Raw genomic sequence first — 13,158 nt, 5'->3', positions numbered from 1 at the left:
GCCAAACCAACGGATGATTTGATGACTTGAAACAACTCGATTCAAGAATATTATCAAAATTTTAAATAAAAAACCCCTATTAAAAGCCAGTTATGCAAACACTATCCCGTCTAAGCCGGTAGGAAGTTTTTTTCGATAAAATGCACTTGAAATTAAGAGGGCATAGATGAAATCAGGAAGAATATTCCAGTGATGGGGTAACGTCTACGGTCATAAATTTAGCATTTCTGGTAATAGCGCTCCATAACAAATGCCCATATCAACAGTATCCTACATTCAGCATCACACAAATAACAGCTGAATGTAGCACAAGAAACATGTCAAAAATTATCCAACAAGAAAACTTGGTCTGTAAATTACGTTACAAAGATGCAAGGAGCGAGTGATATAAAAATATATCTGATCTGTTACAACTCTTGATTCACACATCAAAATCGGTTAGAACTCCAAATCTGACCCATTCCTTTGTTCGTCAATCAAAGTCCAATTCACAAGGTAAGTGCTCGTCAAACTGTAACCTCGTTTTGTCTAGCATTCAGTTCTTGCTTGTCATTTTGCTGATTGCCGAAAGTCCAGCCAGGAAATTCGGAGTTGTCAAATAGGGTGGATGGAATAACTTTGTAAAATGCAATCGGAACCTGCTTTATCCGCCGCCGGACCTGCAAGAAATTGTTTTGGTTTGTTTCAGCTGGACAATGTACAACAAAATGTTGTTATTAATCATCTCCATTAGTTTTACCAACCATCAAATTATCACGAATCAGAATAAAAGTATGTCTTTATATATACATGTCTTTATATATATATATATATATATAGAGAGAGAGAGAGAGAGAGAGAGAAAGAGAGAGAGAGAGTCAATATATCCTGCATCCAATGTCAACCTATTGGCAGCCTCACAATCTCTATCAATGAAAACCATAACTCCTCATGAGATCCACATAATCATAAAATCACCATAGAAGGCAGCATGTGAGATTGATGAATGCCCATGCATTGGTAAACATTTTATCACCAGGTCGACTGTTCACTACACAAATAGTCGAATGATGACCAATAAACAGCTCTACATGGCCCACATCTGATGTGGGATCATTAGAAGGCTAATAGTCTATATTCCAATTGTAAAAGCCACATATGAGAAATAAAAAGTAAATAGTTTTGACTGGAAGCTGACCTCTTCTCTGAATACTGTGGCATAAGACCCAGAACTGAAATCTGCAACAGTTACTTCGGATGTTTTGGCTCTAACTGTGAGATCATTCTCAAGAGAAGCCACAAATCTGATAATGAAATTAATATCTCAAACTATGATGTGGAAAACATTGATGCAGCACAATAGAGAAAAAACTTCACTACCTGGAGACAGCTGGGGTGTAATGATGTCGGAGAGTTTCAATTTCCCATAAAGAACTTCCTGCAGCATCATAATAAAGGACCCATCAGGCACAGATTTGATTCAAACAGAATGCTTGTCCCTCAGTGGACACCGATGGATCCATGCTATGCTAATAAGTGATGGTTCAAAAAAAAGCCAAATCAAACCCTCCCAACAATAAATTGTTGAGGAATAAGAACCTATTTCCAAAAAAATAAACCTTTGAGGTGACACTTCTCTTCTTGCATCACCTAACTACTTATCTTCTGTCCTCCCTCTGCAGGAACAGAACAATAAGAAACTATCCCTTCTTCCCCTCTATAATTGAACATACAAGAAGCCTCAAGTTGCCTTCCACAATTTTTTTATATTTAAAAAAGAATAAAAAATCTGATTCACAGAAGGATGGAAAGCATTCTTTTCAATCTACAAAAGATAAAGATTTGCCACAAATGGAAGGAGATAAATGACTTGCACAGTTTCTTAATAATATATCAAATTCATCAGCATTAATGTTAACAAGGTGATTGTAATCATCACCATAACCCACCATCTGTTACGAGCAACATCCTTAGCACTGTTATTTATTGGACCTTATCTCTATGTTTAGAAGAATATGATTTGGGCAAAATAAAAAAAAGATAATAGCTATCAGATTTGCTAAAATAAGCAATACTTCTGGTGAACCTCGCTTTACATCCTTAAATAATTAGTCTATCCATTTTAAAAGCTGCAAAAATAGTAATGTCACTATTCATTATGAAGAAACTTACGCATGGCATTCGACTTAGCAGGGTCACACTCTTGAATGTTAAATGGATCAGTGCCAAGCTTTGCGCTCAGATCGATGTTCCCATTGTCTGATTCCCTTGCATCCTCACCAGATCTATTATCTTCCACAGAAGTATCTCTGTCATTTTCATCACCAATTGGCTGCATGAGAGACCAAAAGTACAATAAGAATCACAGCATTTGCACAACTTCAAAAATGAACTACAGTATTCATGATCTTATATTATGATTAGGATACGAAATTCAGACTCAAACATAAAGAAGTTGCAGTTAGACTAACTTAAAAATCCAGACTTGTGCAATCATTTATATTAATGTACAAGCAATTTGAGTAAAAAATGTCCATGTTGGAGGGAAGTCGTGAAGGGAGAACCTGATGAACTAAAAAATTAATTGCTGGATGCCTCCGCAATAAATTGTGAATTACAGCAATAATAATAAGCGCTCCAGATGGTGGTACTGCGAGAGCCAGTCTACTCAATTTCTTGGCAAATGTAGCAGCAAGATATGCTGGAAGATACGATGATTTTAAACAGGTATCCAGGAGCTACAAGACATAATATTTCCAATGTCAGCAAAAATATTCATCATGAGATGGTTTTTTCTTTCAGACCAACAATCTTTAGATCCTCAAGTTCAGTTCTAAAAGTCTAGCAGGAGAAACAAACCTTTTTTTATCAATAATAAAAATTATTTTATTATGTGGTTAAAATCCACAAGTGTACTTCTAGGAAATTCGTTACAAGACTGTTTAAAATATACAAAATTATTCTACATATGTGGTTGCAAAAGCGCTCCATTAGAATGGTTCAGAATGTCTTCTGGCAGTTTGACTTTCCAGATTTAGGTGACATCATGAAATGATTAAGAAGTTAAATAATGTTAGTTTTTTAAGACAGTTCTTCCTAGATTCTCTTTTCTGTTCCTTCTTTTTGTCTTTCTTTCTTCTACTCTTCCTTCTCAATTGTACTTGTTTCATGCTCTTAGTGATATATGATTGCAGCATTGCTAATTTGGCAGAAGAAAAAAAAACATGGTAGGTTTATACAGGGATCACTGCCAAGAAAATAATTCGCAATGACAATGACAGAGACCACTGTTACGACTTGTGAGTCCAATGAACTAAAACTAAGTATTTTGCTTCAACCATATGGATTTTTCCATCTTTCAGCAAGGGTCATTCCATTATGTGAGTTAAATAAAGGTCATTTAATTAATTATTTTTCCTGGTCCAAGCTTGGGAAACACAACATTACTATTTAACATCTTTGGAAAAGAATGACATCAACCATATTTCTCATTTAAGGTTACAGAGTAATGTAGCAAATATTAACAAGGTTGCATAAAAGAATGGAGTTTAACATTTAAAACTACACCAACATGTGGAATGTTTTTAAAAGAAGGTAACTATTTGTTAATGGGCAAACATCTCATAGCTTAGTGAAGAACCCTAGCCTGATAAAAGGATTACTTTCCTAAAATTAACACGAAACAGTTATTATCACGTAACAGAAAATCAACATAGTAACTTTATGGATGTTACAAAACTTACTTGGAAAAACCCTGCTCGATGTTTTGCCATGAAAATCGCTGGGGTCAACAATGCATAAAGTTTTTCATAAAATTTGGGATACTCCAAACCATGTTGTGTCATGAGGATGAAAAGGCCATTAAGTGCCATTACACTAACTACACCTCCAATGTCATATGACCTAGTTAAAAAATCACTGAAAATCATTGCAAGATGATATGTCAGGCTTCCGAGGAGTCCGTAAGAGCATTAATATTCAACAAAAAGCTGAGTAATTTAGAAAGTCTTACCAAAGGATGGAAGGGTTTGCTAAATATGGAATAATGGTCTGATGGATTGAAGCAAGAACCTGAATAAGAAGAATGCATATTGGTGAGACAATCAGAAAATATTAGTTGCATAACATCTGAGTATAAAAATAATTATAAATTAAAGAAAACTGCACCAGATATTCAGAAGTAATTATTCGGATAATTAAAAACACAGAGCAAAATGAAACACCAATAAACCAATACTAAAACGTATTACAAGTCTAAGAACTAGCAGTCAAAAACCATGTGTGCTGCAAGTTGCAAAAGTAGAGTCAAAAAGAAAATTGGTGCAGAGAACTCAAGCCAGTGCAGGGTGTTGCAGCCTTAGCCCAGATGCAAAATTAAATAGATTGTCTCCTCAAGGATAAATTGATAATGTGTTAAGAAAAGGATATAAAAAAAATATATTATGGATCCAAAATAATCAATTATTGTGCCAGTAATTTACAAATGCTTATGCCTACAAGATTTTCTAGGACATAGCCCCATCAAATTTGAAGTAACTCTATCTCCTGCAAAACTTAAATTTTTGTTTGTGCATCATTGTTAGGCATGAATCAAAATTCTTCACAACTAATGGTATCTTAGGTATAAGAATAAAAGTTTTAAAGGAAACATCACAAACAAAGGGTCAGCTATGGTGTCTATGTGTGGGTTGGCATAAATTTCCTCTCTTGTTTAGATGTGTGCATGCTTTTTGGAGGTGGAGTTTTGTTTCTAGATTTTGCTACATAATCAAGAAAGCAAAGACAAAGGTTAAGAATCTTCTCAACCATGTTGCATTTACCTATTATTTCTAATATTTATGTTATTTATTTTTCCAGTTTTTCATACCCTAAATTTATCACTAACAAGTTGGTAATCATTACCCTAAAACTGAGAATGCCCTTTGCCTGTATCACCTTCCACCACCTTCCAGTTCCCTATTTCCAGATACCACTACTTTATGGTGGCAATTGCATTTGCCACCAACATAAGACAAAACTTCTTACTACCACCATGATGACCACTGTGGTCACTGAAAGTATCTCACCAGCCACCACCATACATCAAAGCCACTACTAATAATCAAGTGTCTTCTTTCTCATAGCTGTAACATTGTTAAGAATTGTATTGCCAAAAAGACAATTCATGTTGATGCACTGCACCGCATAAGGCACAAAATTATTTCTTATATGTCTTTCCTAAGAAAGTTGAAATAATCCCTGAAGAATGATGCTGCCTTTGCTCACTTAGAGAATGCAAAAGAAGCAAACTCATAAATTTTTTAAGTTGGAATTTCGTAAAGCCAGCCAGATATCAAGGAATGAGATCAAAGCAAAATCGAAAATCAACAGAGAAAAATGGAAAAAAAAATAGAACCTAGTAACCTTGTAACAATAATTACCTCCTTGTACACATCAACAGGAAGTGGTAATTTGAGAAAGGAAATCCAAGCTTTGGCAAACTTTAACTTGATCTTTTTGGTTATGTGGCTTGAAGATGAAACCTGCAGAAGTGGCAAAAAAGATGATGCCAAATTACTTCATACATGTAGGATGACTATTCTCTTCAAGCTGAAGCATATAATACAAGTACAATAGAAATTAACTCATTCATTCCTACGTCTCACTATTTCATGTTTTAATTGGTTGGCAGATAATTATTAGCATTTAATATACATTATCATAAACTTATTAAGTTGCAAGAGAGATGTCTTAATTAGACGGGACAACAAAATTTTAATGACTACTGAAAAGATGTTTCCTACGCAACTCTCCCTCCATACTGTATTGTCCTTGGTACCACCACAAGTACCAGCATATCACATCTCGAACAGGTAAAGCCAAGGCCAATGTGGATCAGCACCGTGTGTGAAAATGCAAATTATTTTCTGATTTAGCAAGTATTAGAACAAAGAGGAAACTTTGTATTTCATCAGCTTACAGAAAATCAATAGTCAAATATTACGAAAGCTTAATTTGTATGATCAATACAGAAGGTATTCCATATGCATGTAATCATCAGGATAGGTAGTAGCTTGAAGTAATTATAGATATCAGAAACTGCCATGAGTTAGGAGCAGCATGCTGGCCCAATGCTTGAAACAAGACTCAGCTGACATGACCAAAACACTGAAGGCAAAGTTTCTGAGCATCATGATACCTCAATGAGGTGGTGACAAGAAAAAGGCCACTAAATCAATGACCCTAGAGTGAACCATTCTGCATCTCCCAAGTGATATTAACAGGGGGTCATAATATCACAGAAAATGCTGATGAAGCAGTGATTGTGTCAGATCATGAGTCAACGACAATCTGGATGAAAATGGCAATATTCTAGAAGCCTAGACAAAATAAAGAGACAAAAAAGAACATACATACACAATAGTTTGCTAGTACTTTCATTCATATGATATCATGTATACACATGCACAGGCATATAATATGCATGTGTTGTGTTACACATTTTTTATCACCATACTGAGATCTAAAAATGATCTACCCCTACTGAACTCACTGTTGTCAAGGGCATTAGGAGCCAAGGGTTTAAAATGCCCGAGGTGCTAGAGTGAGTCAGTTTCTGCTCTCATTCTATGTACTAGAGCGAGACAAGCTCCATGTAACCTATTCTTGAACACTTCTTATTAGACTGCTTCAGAGCTTACAGAACTGCACATGTACATAAATACATATAGATACATGTCCATGTATGTGTGTGTGTAAAGATGTGCTCCACATTTCAAGTGTGTACTTCATTCTAACTAAGAGATCTAGAAAAAGTCAATCCCAATCAAGCCAGGATCCCAAACTAGAAATGGTACATTCCTGATAAAAAATACTAGAGTGAACCATGCCCTTCATAACCTAATATTAATTGCTTTGGGAGCAGATTAGACTGCTTCAGAACTTCGAGAGAGGACTGCAATAAAGACAGCACAATACCGCTCTACAGAGCTTGATGATGCACTTTGATTTACAGTACATTACAGACAGAATGGGGCCACTATAATCAACAGAACAGCACATTGTGCTGCTGTTGTCATGTTTTAGAAAGAAAATGGCCAGAAAGAATTCTGTTGTCCAAAAGAAAATGTAAATATTACTGCTGACTTATTTCCCAAGTCAAAAAACGAAAGGTCATGGAAAGAGAGAACAAATAGGACAAAAAGCACTGATTTGATGATTAGTAGAAGATTTGTAATTTTCAAATTTGCAGAAGAATCATCATGAGTATTGAGATGGTGCATGTTTTGACAATTGGTGTATCTACAAGAATATTTAAGCTAAATCTAATCATATTTAGAAAATTTTGGAATTTACTCTTAAACATGGTACTATGACAATGAAAGTTAAACGTACATATCAGAGCATAGCAATGCAAAAATTAGTAATACATGCATCATGAAATGAACTGGCATTTTTACAAAAATATTACATGGAAGCATACTACCACAATTCTTTTCTACCAAACTCCTCCTTTTTGTTCCTTTTATCACGCACAAACAATGCACACCCGTGTATACAATATGGCAAAGTAGGAAAATATATATACAAAAAACTTACATCAGTGTCAACTTTCCTCGAGTTTTCTGGTTCTGCATCAGAAACCGGATCATTAGAAGACAACTTCCCTACTTTGGATGAGATACCTACAGTAATGTTGTAATTAAGTAATGCCAATCCTTTTGCAGAAAGGTACTGAAGGATTTATGAGCAATCACTTGACCAGCACACATAGATGATAAGATAATGCTTTTAAAATGATAGAATTCCCCTAGAAGCTAAATAGCAAAACTTAGACTTCATAATAGAAGATATTTGCTGTTGGATAGTTAAAACACCACACCGACCCAAACCTACTGCCTACAGTTCTTTATTATTTACACTATTAAACAGGAAGGCAGCCTTCTGCAGAAGATAATTTATTAATACATTTTCAGCTTATGCATTCATTGGCTTTCTTTGAAGTATGCAAATATGTGGATCATGTAGCTCTTTTGAACTAGAACTTACACTGTGACGCTCTATATGCAAAGAATATTCAACATTCCAACATTTTTTTAGAAAATAACAAAATTTTATCATACCATGAATCAAAAAGACGCACCAGTAATTATAAAATGAAATCAAGTAGGTTTTCTTCTAGAACAAAAAACTGGTTTCAGAACAACATAGTCAAGCAGATCAACAAAAAGAAGAGAAATTATAAATTCATATCTATTATTCAACAATATTGATTTAAAAAGTAACAGATAAATGCATATTTGCACACAGAATATGCACATTGTCTATATATGAAAATTCAGTTTTCAATCAGTGCCAGAAAATACTAGCAGTTACCAATGCTCCTAAGAAACACCAAAGAAAAAAACCCTTTGACACAGACAAAAAAACCTGAGTTTTCAGCATAAAAAATATCTTCTACAGAAAGAAATAATTGCGAGTTTAGTGAAAAATTGCGAGGAAACATAACCATGATCACAAAATAACATGCGTTCTCATTGAAGAGAAATATCTCGTTTATCTTTTAATCAAGTCCGTGCCTACAAAGAAGGGAACGATTACAAAGAAAGTATATGTGATTACAAAAGAAGTATATGATTACAAAGAAAGTATATGACTACCCAATGGACTCCACATTTTATAACTTTTTCTTTCTCAGCTTCTAAAGGAAGGCAACAGGACAAAATAATGTGTTCTCATTGAAGAAGAGAAATATCTACTTTATCTTTTAATCAAGTCCGTGCCTACAAAGAAGTGTATGATTACAAAGAAAGTATATGTGATTACAAAAGCAGTATATGATTACAAAGAAAGTATATGATTACCCAATTGACTCCACATTTCATAACTTTGTTCTTTCTCAGCTTCTGAAGGAGGGCAATGGGACAAAATATTGTACATTATGCGAACAGGAAACTCCATACTACTGCAAAGTAGCAAGAGCAAAATAAGGATATCATGAACTGAGACAATTTCTGAAAATGCCATTGATCAGAAAATAAGAGTAAGATGAAAGGTAGAAAAACAAATCTCCAGATGTGAAGTAATATAAAACTGTGATTCGATAAAAGAAGACAGTTAAGATTTTGCAAAGTTGTGATTCACATGCCTCAAAAATATAAACTTCACGTAAATGCTTCATTGGAAAAATTATTATGGAATGGGATACAGGAACAATATCATTTCCTAATTTAATTTGACAGTCAATAATTCAATAACATGATAAAAAGAAAATACCAACAAGACATACTTTGATTGTGCAATCTTCATAAATCTACGAATGTTAAGATTGAACAAAGTTATCCATCATAAAATTCATTCAAGGGGATATATCCATACAGCCAGCATGTAAAATGGGAGCTGGAACACTATTCAGTATTTTTAAAATCAAGGTCTTCAATTTCGAATAATACTGTCTGTACCGGGCAGTATATATATATATATATATATATATATATATATATATATATATATATAACAGACTTAATCACTAAGCATAAGCAAAACCAGCTTAGACAATGAACCAAATAGCAAATTTTTTTGCACAACTCCCACAAGCAGGCAACTATAATGAAGCCAAACTATGGTACAGAATTCTATAGCTAAATTTGCTACTGATTTCGTAGCACTAACTGCCATATATATATATATATATATATATATATATATATATATATATATATATATATATATATATATATATATATATATATATATATATATACATACACACACACACGAAATCAAAGATATATGAGCTCAACAAATAAAAGACCATAAAACATATCCCTTATGAAATTTAAATCCCACCTTAGTTTAGAGCTGTCTTCATCACTGTGCAAAGTAGCTTTTCCAATTTCTGTAGAAAAAATATTAACGTAAACAACAGCAAAATGTCAGTACAAATAGGTGTGAACTTTCTTAAGAAACATAATTGCAACTTCAATAATAACTGTTGGCATTACTTGATTCGAAACTTTTGATAATCTTGTCCATACTTGTATAGGTAAAATACCTGCATGAAAAATAGAGAACCTGAGAAACTCAAAAGGGCCTCAAAGCAACGTACACATGTGAGTTACTCATGAATAAATGCATATGTCAGTTTGGTCTGTCATTGGGCTGATGATGAAAAGAACAAGAACAAAAAAGCAGAAAATGTGGTAACAGGTGAGGTAGTACGACTTCATTACTTAAACAAGAGAACCTGAAGCCTGTCTACAAATTCAGTATAACAATTTTCAAGATAATCAATTAAAAGCACTAACTAACAATAAGCTACACTCCTTGAGGTGCATGGGCCTCGCCTCACCTGAGCGCCTAAGCGAGCGAACAACACTAGTTTACAATGATCTATGTGCCATTAGATTGTCAATCTGCCAAGCTATGCATGTCATACCATGCTAGCCATGCCAATAAATAGCCAAGTAAATATATTGCACATATTGCTAGGCCTAGTGGGCATACCACCTTACCATGTAAAATCTATGTCAAACTCTAGTTGCAAACTGCAACTATGTAAAATCTTATGTCAACCGAATGGTCACGTTAACTAAAATCCTTTCTAAAATCACAAAAAAATTAAAAATTACCATAATACCTCAAAGTCCACTATGTAATGTAGATCATTATATTTTCCTTAATAGTATTCATCAATTCACTCAACTTTAAATTTGCACCTTCAAGGCTATTTCATGCCTTACGCAAGCCAAATAAGCTGAATGTTTCATAAATATCACATTTGAATGCCATGACACAATATGGGCATGTTTCATAATGCCTTACACAAGCCAAATTTGGTCTACGTAACAACTCTCCATAATGTCATGTTTCATAAATATAACAAATGTGAACATGGTGCCATGACACAATAAACAAATCCATTGTTTGAGACAGAGTTGCACATGCACTTGAAAAATAAGATGGGATCGACATGCTTTATACATACCGAATCCATAATAATCAATTAGTAAATGACCTTGAAACTTCAATATGCATTTTAACTTATGCAAACTTGTTGTATATGATCTTTTAGGCAGTAATTATCAAGGTATCCCATACCGAACATCTATGTACTTGAAATACTTTGGCCCAAGCAAGTCTAACAAAGGATCAACAGCAGATGTAGCACGGACCTGCAAAAAAATATAAATACTAAAAAATTAAATATGCAAACTAAACTGTTAAAATGTTATAAGCAAATGAAGTGGTAATGTAGTTAAAAAGGTAACTGAAGGTCAAAACAAATAAACACTACTTCACATAAACAAGCAATTACTTCAAAAGGTCAACTAAAACAGGTTTAAACTTTAAGGGGCACATTTACACTACATCTGATGAGGTTATGAAAATGAGGCATATGCACCATTAAAGGGTATTCTGATCTACAATAATGTCTTGAAACTTTCTTTGTCCTCTCCATGTATCCATGCTTTATTCAAACCGCTGAGGATTTTTTTTACGGTTGGGTATCTAATGTTCCAATATTTTCCTTAGATCAAGCCTTCTCATGAAATTATAAAAAGAAAATAAAATCAACAAGGAAGAGTCATCAAGATCAGTTGCATTTGGTCAACAGCGTAATAGATGGATTAGCAATCACATTATTCCAGTCTGATAAACTGTGATTTACTTATCTGATAATTCTGATTAAATGTACTGAAATGGTGTATTTAGACTATCATATTGAGGAAATAAGACATGGAACAAGGTTAACCTAAGAGACCTTATTAAAACTTCCATGACTGGCAACCATGAAGAATTATTAGCATAATAGAATTTTCAGAAGTAGAAAGATGCAGGGAATCAGAAAAGAAATAATTTTTTTTGCTGGTAGAGCTACATATGGATAATAGCAGAAGCACATAATGTGCCGCCTCCATTATAAATAAATATAACCAAATAAGATGTTGCTGGTGCCCAAACTGACACCTAGAAGTTTGACTTTGTTTATTGTCAGCAGTTATGAGTAATGAAGTTATGGTGGATCTTGAAAACAATAATTGAAGTATGCCATTTTGAGATTTCAAAGCTTATTCAGACGTTGCATCTAGTTTTCATCCCGCTTACAATATAAGATTAAAGTTATTCCATCAATTTCCATAGCAGATTATATGTCTTAAGCCATACCATAAATTATACCAATAGAATGACAGCTGCAGTTAACAATGACCAACCAATCAAGTGAGAATTATAAAAATATTATGGTAAGAACAGATATTTGGGAACTTATCAAACAAGTTGAGAAAACTTCTTTTATTCTGAGCTCCAAGAAACATCTAGAAATCCATAATCGTGTGGTAAGGCCACTTGCAAGAGTGTCGTAGATTTGAAAGAATATCTTACAATTCTATGCAGAAACCTATGATAAATAGCCGAGTGGAATCTTCCGTCCTTTCCCAGCTTGACAAAATCCATAATCGCATCCAGGGCAACATCCTAAAATAATCCGGTTACAAGAAGGGATTAAGAAACATCCTGGCCGCCTCAGAGGTATCTTGATGCAATCCAAAGAATTCTTACCCTGAGGGCATCGACGGATTGCTCCGAGACGGTGATCTCAATAAGACCATTCAAGAACTCCCCGAACCTCTCCCTGAGCCAGTCCTTGAAAACCAACTCGACGTCCTTCTCTTCGCCATCATCGGTCGGAGCCTCGGATCGCTTGTTAGGGACGGACAACGACGAAGGTATCTCAGGGAAGAGCGGAACGAAGAAGGATTGGATAGAGATGAGGGATTCAAGGGCAAGGGCGACGGGGGAGGACGGAGAGAGGAAGGAGAGGAGGACGGGGAGGTTGTTGATGTGGGCTCGGGAAGAGAGGAGCTGGTGGCCGAGGGCTTTGAGGTCGTCTAGGGCCAGGGTTCCGCCGCTTCTCCTCTTCCTCCTCTCCTCATTCCCTTGGGGTTGCTTCCGTTTCTTGGCTGGAGACGCCATGGCCGAGGGCGAGGAAGAGGCTCTTCTAACTCGGTTAAATCTGTTTCTAGGGTTTTGAAGTTGAGTAGCACTTTGGTCATGGGTTAATAAACCGGACGATGGTTTAATTAAAAATATTTTAAATTTTAAAATATATAACATAATTCAAAATTTTATATAGTAAAAATATAAAATATCAAAATTAATAAGAATATCTACCAATTTCGGACAATTGAAGAGAAAATT

At 34.7% G+C, this 13,158-nt stretch overlaps 1 protein-coding gene across 1 annotated transcript; it reads right to left on the bottom strand.

Annotated features, from left to right (window-relative positions):
• Nucleotides 1-193: 193 nt before the first annotated feature.
• On the bottom strand, nt 194-12,978 carry LOC103970149 (protein NUCLEOLAR COMPLEX ASSOCIATED 4). Its single transcript, XM_009383811.3, has 15 exons — nt 12,520-12,978; nt 12,343-12,435; nt 11,059-11,132; nt 9,963-10,012; nt 9,808-9,856; nt 8,823-8,923; nt 7,558-7,643; nt 5,400-5,501; nt 3,992-4,050; nt 3,723-3,897; nt 2,544-2,717; nt 2,152-2,311; nt 1,360-1,417; nt 1,178-1,283; nt 194-659 (listed from the first exon to the last, which is right to left on the bottom strand). The coding sequence occupies exons 1-15, from the start codon at nt 12,931-12,933 to the stop codon at nt 507-509; spliced, it is 1,854 nt and encodes a 617-aa protein (XP_009382086.2). The 5' UTR covers nt 12,934-12,978; the 3' UTR covers nt 194-506.
• Nucleotides 12,979-13,158: the final 180 nt, after the last annotated feature.

This window comes from Musa acuminata, chromosome BXJ1-11 (genome assembly GCF_036884655.1).
Source record: "Musa acuminata AAA Group cultivar baxijiao chromosome BXJ1-11, Cavendish_Baxijiao_AAA, whole genome shotgun sequence".
Classification (NCBI taxonomy): domain Eukaryota; kingdom Viridiplantae; phylum Streptophyta; class Magnoliopsida; order Zingiberales; family Musaceae; genus Musa; species Musa acuminata.
Note: the sequence above shows the minus strand (reverse complement) of the source record. Positions and strands in the feature narration are given on the sequence as shown.

What these genes read in the sequence shown, in the direction of transcription:
- LOC103970149 (XM_009383811.3), bottom strand. Translation starts at nt 12,933, where the DNA reads ATGGCGTCTCCAGCCAAGAAACGGAAGCAACCCCAAGGGAATGAGGAG. An exon ending in TATCAAAAGTTTCGAATCAA is followed by an intron (nt 9,857 to 9,962) that starts GTAATGCCAACA and finishes TTTTTTCTACAG; the next exon opens with AAATTGGAAAAGCTACTTTG. An exon ending in ATCGAGCAGGGTTTTTCCAA is followed by an intron (nt 2,718 to 3,722) that starts GTAAGTTTTGTA and finishes TATGTCTTGTAG; the next exon opens with CTCCTGGATACCTGTTTAAA.